Here is a 14,636-nt window from a genome sequence, read left to right as displayed (position 1 = left end):
CGTTGCATTTTAAGCAAAAACTTGCTTTAAATAAGTTACAAACTACAAGCAAATTTGAGTATTACAGAAAAACGTTAAAAAATTAAATTATACTTTTTAATTATTATATTTTAATTGTATTAATTAAAAAAGGTATTATAGACATTTGTAAATACAGCACACTCTATGAGCGCACTGTATAGTCACAATACAGAAGTCTGTAATACCTACTGTTGACATTTGATTTGACGTTTTATCGATTATTTTATTTGTCAAATCTGAATGTTTTTCATAAATGTGGTTTTTGAAAAAATACGTAATTAGTCAAAAATGTCTTGTCAAATTAATGTGACAGCAAATATACCGGATGTTCCTAAAATACGAAGGTGTCTTTTTCCAACCGATGACCTAAGAGGTAAATTTTTGTAATTTTTTACACAAAGCCAATTCAAATCTTTTATAGGCTCTGATAGCTGGTTGCAATTATGCGAATTATCAGTTTCCCCAACGGGTGATGTAATTGCAATTGCAAATGACCGTAGACTTGTTATTTTAACTTCAAAGTGGGACAGCAGTACTTCACTAAGTCAATTTCAAATTACCTATTCTGGCTCTGTACATGAAAGTGATAACATTAAATCTGTCATTTGTGTTCCTGTTGTTAGCCAGACTAAAAGTTCACATGTAATTTTTCCAGTCAATTTGTTGTTTTTACTATGAAAATAATTCCAGATTGTACCTGATTGGACCTGTGTTTTGCTAGGATTTGAGTCAGGTTTTGTACGATTTTATACAGAAAACTGCGAACTTTTATTAGAGGAACAACTTCATAATGAAGTCATAACAAGTATTAAATGTAGGAGCCAACATAATCCGAGACCTGACATTGCCCCTGATTTACACCCAGAGGAGATTTACATACAGTATCAAAGCACGGTTTGTGTCATTCCAGGAAATCAATTATTTCCGATTTTAAGGGCTTGCAGAAGCGATTTGGCTAAAGGTACAATTAATAATTTCGATTTTTTGCAAGTAATTCAAAATTTCAGTACAAGCTAAAGGCGACAGCTTGGAGTTAACTCAGGGCAATTTAGCCCCGAAAAAATGGGGCTTTCAAGACCAAGCCACTATAAATGACATTGCAGTAGTTGGGGTTAATTTACATGGGACTTTTGATCACCTACTAACAGCGTCAACATGTGGCGGCTTTGACTCAAAATACCGCTCCCAAGCCCCCTACAACCACCTTGTCCTGGCCGCAGGCTCCCGCCCCTTTGTAGGTTTTCACTACGCCCTAGAAGGGTGTCCCCAGCCGGTCTTCAGCGATGTGGCCAAAGCCGTGGCTACTAAAATCAAATCAGCACTACCGTAAGTCCAATTTAGGAAATTTGCTTTAATTGAAAAGAATTACCAGGGGTTGGCTTACCGGCAATAAGGCTTCACTGGATAAACAAATGACAGTTGCAATGCAACCGACGGAAAATATGGGTTGCCGTTTCGGCCTCTGCGATTTGCGAAGGACTTCCACGAGTATTGTTTTATCACCTGATCATAAATTAGCAGCTGTGTCGGATGCTTTGGGACGGGTTATTTTGTTGGATGCGTTTCGAGGGGTCACTTTGAGGATTTTCAAGGGATACAGGGAGGCTCAGTGTTCGTTTATTCAAGTCCCGGATGAAAGACACTCGAAACATCGGATCGGAAATAAAGTCGCATTGTTTCTAGTGATTTACTCGCCAAAGAAAGGTACTGTGGAGATTTTCACGGTGCAACAGGGACAAAAAATTTCGACTTTTACGGCTTCGAAGTTTAGTCGTCTCGTTTATAATAATTACGGTCTGATGGGTTTTACTACAACGTCAAAATCGCGGTTCGTTTGTCTGTTTGATACAGTTTTAATTGATAACGATGGTCAAATTAAGGAAATTTTAATACCGTTTCATTTCGCCTTAAGTGAGAAAAATAATAAAAGGGCTCGTGATATCCACTTGTTTAAAAAGTTGAAACAGTTTTTAAAACATAGTGATTGTGATAAGGAGACGCTCGAAGCCGAAACTTTAAAAATTTGCACAGAAATCAAAACGGTCGAGTTGAAACTACAAACTTTAGAATTGCTACAAAGTGATAACAATCTTCCTGCTGAGGTTATTTTAAAATGTGTTCAATTGTTCTTAGATAATCCCGAACCGGAAACGGATAATTTACGAATTGTTGCGGAAAATGTGCGTGTTTTGTTAGATTTTTACCTGTTTGTGAAACGTCAAGACTTGGATGTAAAAAACGGAAATTCGGAAAAAAACGTTGAAACGAGAATCAATCTAGAGACTAAACAATTAGGCAATTTGCAAAAACTCCTAGATTTAAGCACTCTAAATGAGCAAAAACGTGAGCTGAGAGTCGAGTTTAAACAAACCGATGAATTATCACCAGCTGAGTTTTTATCAGCGTTTGATCTAAATACTATGGGTGTTAAATCCGATATTGATGACCGATTATTGTTCCACATATCGGATTTAATTTTTGGGAAATATCTCCAAAATCCGTATTTTGAGGGGTTGTTGGAACAACTACAGAGTTGCAAAATCCCATCTCAGGATTTGTTCCAGTTGTTGATTTATTTTTGGGTGAATCGGCCTCTTGTTAATAATAAAAATCTGGAAAATGAGATGAACAACATGTTTCTCCTGGTGGAGACTTTGGTCAAAACAGCCAAATGTGAGGAAATCTTAGCTGAGTACAACTCGACGTCGGTTTTTTGGGGCAAAGTGAGGGAGATTTTAGCCAATTCGTCAAAGCCGTTCCGGGCCCTTACCGCGTCAATTGTTTGTAAATTAGTTTCGGGTCAAATGGAGGCGAGTACTGATGATGAGAATATCGAAATTTTGTCACAGGAGAGTATAGAGTGGACTTTACTGATTGGAAAACTGGAAGATGTGTCACTTTTGAACATAATTTTATCAAACAAACCAGTCGCAAAATTCGCCACTTTGCCCAAGCTCAAAGAAGATCATATCGAGATTAGTCTTAAATACATCCTARAGAAGGGCAAAGGCTCGGTTAGTGAGCTTGTGGCCCGCTGGTTGACTCTCTGTGGAGTCGATCCTGAAAATATCGTTCTCAATGATATTCTACTTAAAAAAAATCAAGACAATAATTCAAATACCTCATCTGACAATGACGATGATGACGAACTGCCCGAACAGGATATAATGCCTCACAAAATCGAGGAAGTCCAATCAGAGCAAGTTTTCGAGCATTTGAATTTACTAAAATCGCAATTTCCATACAGTTTGGAGGCTAATATAATCCTGACGAACATGTGTTGGGAGTATGCCCTAGCTTGGCAAAAAAACATCGAAGATTTAGGGAACCTAGAAGCTTGTATTAAATGCCTGACACACATCACTAGCCCCCATATCCGTGAAGGCCTCTTCAACCTAGTCTGGAACACGCATTTGAAGATCATCTTCGAAAGCGCCTCAAAACTGATTAACAAAGTCGGTAAATTACCCAAAGAGCGGTTGTGTAAGCAAGACACCGGACTGTCCGATTACCAAGTTGCGATTTTTTTGGGGATTACCACGAATTTCTTGGATAGTTACATGGATGCAGTTCAACAGAGTCACGGATCGGTTAAACCGATTCTGAATTTTGAAGCGATTTGGGAAAATGGGCCGCAACCTCTCGTCGAATTGGCCCTCCAGCAAAATTCAATAAATTACGATTTGTTGCATCTGCACTACCAGTTGAGTCTGACATTACAGATGATCACCGCATTTTCGATCAAACACTCGAAACCGCTGAATAATTTGTTCGAGAGTTACATGATTGGGATGTTTTTCGTCGATTTTCAAACTAAAGCTCAGATCAATTGGAGTTACACTGACCCTAAAGTTCAAATTTCCCGAACTCAGTTCTTGTTCAAAGTAATTTCTTCGAGCTTAGAGAGTGTGACTATCAATGAGAGTAAAATCTACGCCGCGGATCATATTAGGTGGATGTCCAAATGTCTCGAAATTGCCAAGTTATGGAATCTGGATTTAGACGCGTTGAGACGGTTTGAACTCGTTCAGATTTATACAAATGGTCTGGATAATTTCGGGGATGAGGTGTTTAGAGGGATTGAAGAGAAAAGTAAGTTAGGTCCGGAATTACTAGCTATAGCTGGGAAAAGACTGTCACAATTTTTGACCACTTCGCCGAATTTGTGTCAGAATGTTACAGCGTTGAGTACTGTGGTTACGCGATATATGGATCAATTGGTATGTGAGGTGAAGCTTGCTATTATTTGGTAATTGTTTTTTTTTTTTTTTTAGAATGGCGATTGGTGTGCGCCAAGCGGTTTAGATGGTATCGAGAATTTAGCCAATCGTAGTCTTTCATGTGTAGACGAGACTCAACACGAGTATAAAATAGCTGAGTTGTTACTAGATGGCTGTAAGACGTTACAAAGTATTTATAAAAGCAATTAGGTTTTTTATTGGTCTTTTTAATTTTATGTGAGTTATATTGTTAAAAAATCTATTTATATACGGATGCAATTGTGAATTAACAATAAACAATTTGAACGAAAAGCTTTTTATCCATTCCCACCTAAAATTATTTGCACAAACTACTACTGTCAACCATATTTGACGAAATTCAAAGTAAAAAACGTTTTTGTCAAACTTAGATTTGTTTGGGAATTTATTTTCATATAATTAATTATTGAAGCGAATTTACTTCGAACCAGATGACCTTTTACTTTCCTTGTCCTTCTTTTCGGCTTCTTCACCTTTCGAAGGTTTCTTCACATTCTGCAAAGCCTCTTGTGATTTTGGTTTCAGGGTAGTCAAAGTTAAATTATGGGACGGAGGCATAATTAAATGTTGATAAACAGGAATCTAAAAAAAACTCAATTTTTTTCCTAAGGAGAGTTATCATAATTACGTAAGGAAACGACGTGTCAAATTTAATTTCATGAAATTGCGTCGTCCTCACTGACGGCTTATAGTAATGTCCTAAAATTGGATCTTCCAATCTCTTTCCGTAAATCTTGCTGAGGTCAACATGTGTCAACTCTTTCACCTCCTTGGCTTGCATTTGTTTGAAAGTCATTTTACGGAGAGTTGCACCACCTCGAAGCACCTACTAGAAAGTTGATGAAAAGAAGTCAACCTTGTTTATGTAAAAATCTAACTCGGAGAGTTGTCGAACTTCCAACTCTCTCGATGTCTGGAGGTGTTGTGAATTGGAACTCCTCAGGTCGCGCTTCGTGGCCTTGTGGAACATTTTTCCATTTCTTAAATGTCCCCAAAGTTTGTAAATAGCGCCCGCCAAGCGTCCACATTCGAGCGGTGTAGTCAGCACTGGCACTAGATTTATTGTTTAAACAAACTTGAGAATTTTGGTACTGTACCTTATCAAGATTTGGGCATCATCAATGTACGATAAATACGAAATCGTCATTAAATGCCCTTTGTAACTATTCAAAAGCATCGGCAAGTTTTGGGACCTTGCAATCCTTGCAGCCCGACCCGCGAAAAAATCACCCCACAAAAACGGAAACTGCAGTCTCAGTTTTGGCATGCTTATTCTTTCCCTTTCTGGCTCACAATAGTTTTTTAAAAGCCACGTTTTAATATATCCCACACTGGACCCCGTGAAGAGATAATTATTCTTCTCGTCAGTTGCCATACAAATGACATAATCTCCAGCTTTGTGTATGGCCGAAAATGACGTCAGAAACCCCCCACTTATATGGTGGGACCACACTTGAATCGCCCCGTTTTCGAGCGAAATCAATAGAGTCCCAATTTCGGGATCCATGGGTCGGTGGTTGAGGAACAGCACCGAATGGATGGCAAGTCGCCTCAAAGGCATACACTGTTCGGGCATTACGACAGTTGAGACCCGTCGAGCCCTCGAAGGGATTCGACTCGAAGTGGTCGAGCTTTGCCCGATGAGTTTTTGGACTGCGGAAAGACGGCGTGAAACGTTGGGCTTGACGGCCTCCTCTTCAACTGGAATCGGTTTTGGGGCTTCTTTTTTCTCTTTTTCGATTGGTTTGCCCAAAGCTCGCGCGATGATATTCTTCTTGCTGAATTTGTTCACTTTTGCCTCGACTTTGTGCTTCAGCTTCTTGTACTGCAAGTATCAATACTATTATTTTAGAGATTTGATTATTGTAGAAACGTTCGTAATATAAATGYTGAAGGAACATGTGTTGAATTTTTTTATTGCTCTTATTTGATGTAAAACTTTTTCCTCGTATTTACACTTTGTGTCTGCAAAATGGCAACAAAATTGCAAGCTAATTTTTTGAGGTTAAATGGTGTAAAAGAAGTGTCTAAAATAAAAATCTGCGCTATGCCTGAAGTTTACTGACAAATGCATGGCCCAGATCCTCCATTATTTTGTGTGGAACAAATTAGAAGTTACAGGAATTCCATACAAGGTTTTCATTTTGCAAACCTGAATTTTAATCCTTGTGGTGGGATCAGCCGCATTAAATTGCTTGTAGGGCTGTCCCGTCTCAAGCCTCCACATTATCAACTCCCCATCATAAGTTCCCGTTACTATGGTCTGGGGAATCCTCACAGCAGCAGCACTGATATCTTCACTGTGCCTCAAATCCCAATTTTTATGAAACTGTCCTCCCGATGCCACAACTTCGCCACTATCGCCAAATTCCGTCACTCTTCTGTTCCAACCCATGACCAGAATCCGGTGTTTTACCCAAATTATGCATTTGATCTCGGCGTTTTGATCAATTTTCATGTTCCGGAGACAAGTTCCGGTGTTAAAATTCCAAATTTTGAGGGAACCATCATGGGCACCGGTTACTAGACGTTGGTACCCGGGATCAAAACTTGCAGCGGTTATTTCAATTGGGATTATTTCAGCATGGACGCTTTTCGTGTGGGCTTCTTTGATGGCGATCATGCGGCGGCCATCCCAGGGATTCCAGACGATGATATGGCTGTCGAGGCCACAAGTGACGACTATCTGGGATTAGGGATTACACGGAGGGATTTTGACTGGTTAAATTACCTTGAAAAGTGGATTATAGAGCACTACCGAAACTCCGGCTGTATGCGTGAACCCATCGGTGTGTTCTCCACTTTGTTTGGGACTGAGAGGGATTACGGCCAACATGGTACTCCCTATGATCCATTGCCGACTCTCGGGATTGTAAAGTGTGGTCATATCGCTATGCTCCCCTAATTCCTGCGGGATCCCGAGATAGTTTTGGACACAGGTTTGCTTGGCCACATCCCAAACCCTGATACTCTTATCCTGAGACAAACTATACAAAAATTTTGTGTCTTGCAAAATCATGGAACATATGGCCGTATGATGGCCATATAACACCGCAATGGGGTTTTGGGGGACAAACGGGTTCCACAGACGTACCAAACAATCAGGACCACCACACGCCAACATTTGGGTACCATCGACCGAAAAACACCAAGCACCTTTGGGGAGATTGTACACATATTTGCCTTTGTCTTCAGCCAAATCTCTCATCAGGAGCCCCACTTTCTGGCATTCGGAACACGAAATGATACTATTGAGGCGATGGTAGTACTGGATTTGCAAAATCACGTTTGAGTGTTGTTTTGGGAGAATTGTGACCCGAAATCCGTCCACAAGTCCTTTGATTACTTTATCATATCGAACTTCAAGTAATGGTAGACCTAACTGGCTGCGAAAAGGCCCACGAGCAAAGGACTCGATGAAAATAACATGGATGTTACCCCCCATGTCTCCTAGGACCAATTTGGACTCTTCGTTCGGGTCGTCACTGAACCAGTAGTTCATACTATAGATAGCCCACTCAATTGATGTGAAAATAACTCTCAATTCAAATTTTCTCGCACTGGTGTCGTAAAATCTCAAGTCTCGTTCAGTACTCGAAGTACAAACGACACTGACATCAGGTAGGGCCACCATATCGGTGACCCAAGTCTGCTGGACTCGTAAATTAGGACACGTGGACTTGACCGATCTTTCAAATTGGACGTCCAGTGACCAATAGTTGATGGTACCATCGCGACTACAAGTCATAAAACTACCATCRTGCCAACTTATRGTCCTGTCGGGGCGCACAGTCGGACAGTATGTGATCCTGTTGATGGTATAGCGATGGTTGCTCTTGACTAGAGTGGCCGCAACCGGAATCGGATTCTCCAAGGTCTCAAACTCGGCTTTCACATCTTTTTGTTCGTAACACAAAATTAGAAATGAGATAAATTCATTCCAGTTGACAAACCCGTTTCTGGAAATTTTGATTAGAAGTGACACATTTGTCAAAATTTGGGATAAGTACCTCGCAGTGTTCATTCGCATGAAAATCACGTTGAAATCCTCGTCGGAGAGTTGGATTTTGCCAACATTTTCGAGGATTTCTTTYAATGTGGGCAAATCRAAACCTTTTCCTGTTTGTTTAGCGAAAATGTCATGGAGGATTTCTAAGTCATACTCATCCAAGCTCTCGTGGAGCTCAACTTTTGATTCTTTTGCCTCATCATCGAGAGATTTTTCCGACTTATCATCCAGGTCTTTATGGGACGACTCTCTCTCAAAAGACATGATTCAACAGGTGATTAAAACTGTCACTAGGGCAACAAAAATGCAAATACGAATGCGAAAATGGCTTTGTGTGGGCACTGTTCTTAGTTTTGGTTGGTTTGAGATAAAAAAATAAACACTTTCATGCCGTACCTAGAAATTATTTCATTTATAGAAAAAAACTTAGTGGATGTTTTCTCAATTTTTACTCATAAAAGCAAAGAAAGGAAGTCTATGGAATGGGGCAAGAAGGGCCAAGTACCCAATTTTTAGACTTTTATTTTATTTTATTTTGTGGTTAGTTTTATAAGATCTGCGCATCCACCATTTTTTTGTTACAAGCTCGTATTGCACCTTTTTTAACTTTGTTCAATGTCAAAAGGAAAAATTTAGTCTAACTTTAAAAAAAAAAAAAAACATGATAAACAGTATGATTTTGGATTACGTTTATAAGAGGAAAAAATTCTTTGATTTTACACCAAAACTGCAAAGGAAAAACATTTTTTGCTTCACCTGAAACGAGCCAATCTGGAATTAAAACTTCATTATTACGATTCAGTGAAAAGAGAAGTTTATTTTTCTCTTGATTTTTGACTTGGAATAATAATGATTATTGTTCTCTGCCTTTTTAAGTCCAATCACATTGGCGGTTTTATTTGTTTGACAACTATGGTAACTATAATTAATTCATTAATTGAATAATGATAGTTTTACCTTAAAGCTATTTCTTTAAGTTGCCATTTATTAAAATTGTTTTTCACAAAGACTTTTGTTATTTAATTTGCTTAAACTTATTTGTCCAAGTGACACCCTCGTAAAAAAATAAAACCTCCAATGTGATGGGATTTCACCGCAGAGAAAAATTATTAGATTATTACCAAATTATTAGATTATTGCCAAAAGATCAAAATCAAAAGAAAAATCAGCTTTTCTTTCTACTGAGTCAAAATATTGAAGTCTGAATTAGAGATTTGCTCGTTTCAGGTGAAGCAAAAAATGGTTTTCTAGGTTTGCAGATTTAGCGTAATGTCAAAGATTAAAAAAAAAATCCTCTTGTAAACCTATACTGTAGATGTTAAGACATTGGAATTCTTGAACAAAAATTTAGAGATTTGTGGCATTTTTTGTTTGTAAGAGGTTTTTATTTTTAATACGGGGTGTTTACGGTACAGAAATACTATAATCGAGAAAAAAAAAACTCACACAATTGTTAGTATTAAGAATGTTATTTAACTCTAAAATAGTGGTACAAGGTTTTAGGGTCATTGGAATTATCTCCTTGTTCAGATAAAACTGTATGGTTGCAACAAATAAAAAAATCGTATCCAATGAAAAAGAAAAGTCAGTTCATAGTTTTGACATGTCATCATTTGATTTGCTTTTGCTTAAGTTTTTATCAAAATTCGAAGATCTTCTGTTTAATCTCCTCCAGCGAAATGGTTTCTAATAGCTTTGATTCGTTTTTCTTAATATTTTTCCAAATTTATGAACATGGTTGACAAAAAATATTAAAATAATAAATTGGTTGTCGTGATTATGATTTACGGTGAAACACAAGGTGATCATATTAATAACGCTAAAGCAGCAGTTCTCAAACAAATAATATAAAATTAATTATTTCTTTTCACAACGTGAAGTTTTGTTTTATATAGCGTATTAGTTTTCTTATACCGTGAATATCATCTCATTTAAATTTCAATCTCAAGTCCGTTAACACTGTATATTTTCCCCTTAAGCATTCCTAAACAACAACGTTTGGCTTAATATAATTTTTATTAATACGTTTGTGCATTTTTTTGTAATGCCAAAAGGTCAGATTTTAAAATGTAAAACTCTTTTTATGAAAAAGAAGATTACGTTGTAATTTAAAGAAAACTAGTGTTGCCTTAAGTGATCAATACCATCACTAGGGCAACCCAACACAAACACCACCACAAAAATGGATCCGTTATACCTAGCTTTGAGTTTATTTCGTCGACGAAAATTCGACAAATGTGCCGAAGTATGTACCGAAATTTTAGAAAAACAGCCCTTAGACCAAGCGGCTTGGTGTCTCAAAATGCGTGCTTTGACCCAAAGAGTATACGTGGACGACATCGAAAGTGAGGATTTATACGAAGGTGATTTCTTGGACGACAACGCTGTTGCAACAGCACCACGACCTGGAACCTCTCTTAAAACAGCAGCACCGACTACTTCAGTCAGGTACTAACCCATCGTGGTGAAAAATTCGCCCAAAATTACCATTTTTAGACCGAATACATCAGCCGGCCGTCCTATATCAGGGGTGGCTCGACCTGGAACCCAAATGAGGCCTGGCTCGGCCCTGGACCGCCTCAAAACCGCCCGGCCGACGAGCCAAACTGCTCGTGCCATCCGGCTAGGGACGGCAGCGATGTATAGTCAAAAAGAAGGGCCTTTTATACAAGTTTCTCGCTTAAATATTGCCAAATATGCGAAAAATTCCTCCTTGTCGAAACCTTTATTTGAGTACCTCTTCTACCATGAGGGTGACATCCGAAATGCGATGGAATTAGCCGTGCAAGCGACGCAGTTTTGCAAATTTGAGGACTGGTGGTGGAAAGTACAATTGACCAAGTGTTACATTGCCCTCAATCTAATCAGGGATGCGGAACAACAAATGAGAAGTGCCTTGAAACAACATCATCACGTTGAGAGTTTTATTAGACTGACTAGAATTTATCTAAGATTGGGTAACTACACTTAATTTAAAGGTTAATTAACCGAGAAAGAAAAATTGCAGACCAACCTCTCTCTGCTGTAGAAATATGCAAAGCCGGTCTTGAAATTTTTCCCAATGATGTTTCAATAATGACCGAATTAGCGCGACTTTATGAAAATTTGAACGAAACTGCGCCTTCTGTCAAGTTTTACAGAAGTGTGGTCATCGAAGATGCTATGAACACCGAAGCTATTGCTTGTATTGGGATGTATCATTTTTATAACAACCAACCAGAGCTGGCTTTACGTTACTATAGGTCCTAAAACACTTTTTTTGTGTTTTAAAAGCACAATTTTACTTTTTTAATTAGACGCGTCTTGGCCATGGGTGCGCATTCGGCGGAACTATACAACAACCTAGGTTTGTGTTGCCTCTACTCGCAACAGCTCGACTTGACCACATCATTATTCCAACGCGCTCTTGATTTAGCAATAGATCCCCTAATCAAGGCTGAAGTTTGGTACAATTTGTCGCATTTGGCTCTTGTAAGTCTCACTTTATGTGCAATTGAGTCGTAATATTATAATTTACAGTCAGCCGGTGATTTAGAGTTGGCTGTGCAATGTTTGAATTTATGTTTATCGTCGGATTCAACACACGCATCGGCGTTCAACAATTTAGCTGTTTTACATCATAAGATGGGGCGAATAAATCTTGCTAAAGCGTATTTTACGTCGGCCGCAAGTCTAGATCCGAATTTGTACGAACCGAAAGCTAATTTGGAATTTTTACAAAATGTTTAATGTTGTTTTGTAATAAATACAGTTTGTGACATGTTTATTATATTTTTACATATTTATAAACCTTGAGTTTTGTGTAAATGTACAAGGAGAAGAAATTAATTACACTCGGAATGGTATCGATTCAATTAATAATTTAATTATGAAAAAATTCAAATTATGAATTGCTATTGTGGCATTCCAATGCAGAATTATTAGGCCATAAATGTGTTCAGGTGTCTTGATTGTGGTATTACTCTAATGGTCGTAAATAATAATTAGTAATAATAATGATCCTTCCATTAATAATAACGCGGTAATTTATGTTTAAAATATAATTGAAACCAAATTCTTATCTTTATGTTTAAAAATAAAAGCAAGAATGGTTTATTGGCACTTCAAGCAAAATTTTCAGAAAATTTTTAAGCGTCCATTAAGTAATTGTAATTTACGACTGACGACATTAATTGCTTAGAATTGCTTTTTAATTAACGTGTGGAAGTTTTACTATAAATTTATTATATATATTTTTTTACATTTCCTTCTAGGTACTTCTGATGCAGAAGGTACCACTTTGGTACTTCATGCCTGGTACTTTGACTAATTGTTCGCACATTATTGGCTCAAAAACATTGATGTTAGCTCGATTGACTATGTCGACTTTTTATCAACTTTTTCTTTATTATAATATAATTGTAATTAATTATTAACAAAAATCATTCAATTTAAAATAAAATAACCAATTAATTAATAGCTCCTCGTATTAATTTATAAATAATAATCGTTTTTAATAAAAATCTTCCGTTTTGTTATACTTAGAATGAAAAAAGAACAAAACTTTTTCAAATAATTTAGGAAGAAAAGGGTGAATAAAAATATTTCTTACTTACATGGTAAACAAAATTTACTATATGACGTAAAAATTAACTTCCAAAGTTTTTAATCAACAATAAATAAATTATTAAAATTTTACGCCCATCAAATATTATGTATTTTAAGTAGTCTGTTATTTTCCCTCTTTATTTATTTAATGATGATTAGTATTAGGGTATCTTTGTCTAAGAAATATAGTCTCTCCATTATTAATAAGATGTAAGAAAATTTTATTCAGCTCACGATGATGTTTTCTTTTATTAAACATTAAGTTATAATTATACATTTTTTCAGTTACTTTTCATAAAACGAGTTAAGCCATAATATGATAGGCACATTGAGCGGTAAAATTATGGAATAATCTTATTAAAACTGAAAATATTTGGTTTGGCAAAAATGCTGGAATAGGTCAATTTTCTTATTGAAAAGTACACATTTTTAACTTGATTTAAAATTTTACACTGTTCGGTTTTTGAGTAATGACGTCATTGACATTTTATAGGCAATTCGATAGATCTTTTAATTGTCGCAACGACAACACCAAAATATTACATAAAGTTTTTGAAAAAAAATCACCAAAAAAGTGAAATATATTAACAAAAGACAAACATACAATTTTAAATCAAGTGAAAATTTTGTATTTTTTAAAAAGAAAATTGACTTGTTCGAGCATTTTTGTCAAAGCAAAATATTTTCAGTTTTATTAAATAGGTAAGATTATTCCGTAATTTTGCCGTTCACTGTATAATTTTTGGTTTTAGTTTGGAAGTATGTCAAGTAATTGCCATCAATCTTTCTGATGATATCTGATAACATGTTATCAAAATATTTCGCAGTTTAATACCCCGGAAGTTATGTAAGTACTCAAGTCGCGAAAATATAAAATAAGCAATATTTTAGATCACCCAGAATTGTGAAAATTCAGTATTTTTCACCTTGTTCGATAAATGTGGATAATAAATAATTAATTGAATTTATTATGGGTCTGGCAATGCAGCCATATCTGTATTTATAAATTCACTTTTCAATAAAAAATGAAGGATGAATGAAAGACATTCGAGTTTTTCTTTCTTGAAGCAATTAAATGCATCGTAGCATAAACTACATTTCGAAGTTGCGAGAGTAAAAAATTTCAGACGCAGGTGTAAACTGTCCAGAAATAAAACTCATTATTGTTTACACTTGATGTTGTTTTCCCCCGTCGGAATGCGTCCTTGAGTTTCCAAAAAATTTCGAGGAATTTAATCGAAAATCAATATTTGGTCAAACACTGCAATCTTTGATAAGCACCAGGAAATGAGTGTTTCTTGGGCAACATCTCCGTAGCTAGCGTAATACGAAGCCCCAGGTCTCGACTGAAGCATGCGGATCACCTTTGGCGGGCTCGCCTCCCATTGGTCAAGCCCCATTTCCTCGGAATGCGGCCCAATCCCAACCCGTACTTTGCCTACCGGCCCCTGTGGCACAAAATTTCGGGAAAAAAGGGCCGCAACACGCGATCGCCCCCAGAACGAGGCTATCGACAATTTCACCATGAGGAATGCCGCGTTGCTCGAGGAATGTAACCTCTAGACGGGTACCAAACACACCTGAGTTGGGTACAGTCCGAACCCGCGCGGGTACCACGGCCGTGGTGGTTCGCGGTACCAGTAAATTTGCGGCGGGGAGTGTACCGCGCAGTGGCCCTGCTAGCGCGTGGAGGTGGGCCCCAAACCGGTCGGGTTCCAAGTGCAGAGTTTGATTGGTCGAGCGCATTCCAATGATGTTTT

General features: G+C 37.4%; 3 protein-coding genes across 4 annotated transcripts; 2 read left to right on the top strand and 1 right to left on the bottom strand.

The window, feature by feature from the left end:
- The first annotated feature begins 219 nt into the window (after positions 1-219).
- Positions 220-4,547, top strand: LOC123015054 (rab3 GTPase-activating protein non-catalytic subunit). Its single transcript, XM_044414494.1, has 6 exons — positions 220-394; positions 443-663; positions 712-982; positions 1,029-1,347; positions 1,394-4,241; positions 4,296-4,547. Exons 1-6 carry the CDS (start codon positions 310-312, stop codon positions 4,449-4,451), a joined length of 3,900 nt encoding a protein of 1,299 aa, XP_044270429.1. The 5' UTR covers positions 220-309; the 3' UTR covers positions 4,452-4,547.
- On the bottom strand, positions 4,533-8,568 carry LOC123015064 (WD repeat-containing protein on Y chromosome-like). 2 transcript variants are annotated; one of them, XM_044414506.1, is made up of 7 exons: positions 8,291-8,568; positions 7,012-8,239; positions 6,433-6,966; positions 5,378-6,105; positions 5,159-5,333; positions 4,909-5,106; positions 4,533-4,862 (listed from the first exon to the last, which is right to left on the bottom strand). In XM_044414506.1, exons 1-7 carry the CDS (start codon positions 8,551-8,553, stop codon positions 4,698-4,700), a joined length of 3,291 nt encoding a protein of 1,096 aa, XP_044270441.1. In that variant the 5' UTR covers positions 8,554-8,568; the 3' UTR covers positions 4,533-4,697. The 2 variants fall into 2 exon arrangements, with proteins under 2 accessions (XP_044270441.1, XP_044270451.1); XM_044414516.1 differs by lacking the exon at positions 4,533-4,862 and having other exon boundaries at positions 4,980-5,109.
- Positions 8,569-10,471: 1,903 nt separating this feature from the next.
- Positions 10,472-12,018, top strand: LOC123015485 (tetratricopeptide repeat protein 8). Its single transcript, XM_044415233.1, has 5 exons — positions 10,472-10,737; positions 10,786-11,246; positions 11,297-11,531; positions 11,586-11,760; positions 11,809-12,018. The coding sequence occupies exons 1-5, from the start codon at positions 10,472-10,474 to the stop codon at positions 12,016-12,018; spliced, it is 1,347 nt and encodes a 448-aa protein (XP_044271168.1).
- The last annotated feature ends 2,618 nt before the right edge of the window (positions 12,019-14,636 follow it).

Source organism: Tribolium madens, unplaced genomic scaffold (assembly GCF_015345945.1).
Source record: "Tribolium madens isolate multiple individuals breed KSU strain unplaced genomic scaffold, Tmad_KSU_1.1 Scaffold_19;HRSCAF=116;Tcas5.2_LG9, whole genome shotgun sequence".
In the NCBI taxonomy this organism is placed as follows: Eukaryota; Metazoa; Arthropoda; class Insecta; order Coleoptera; family Tenebrionidae; genus Tribolium; species Tribolium madens.
This window is presented reverse-complemented; position numbering and strand designations above follow the sequence as displayed.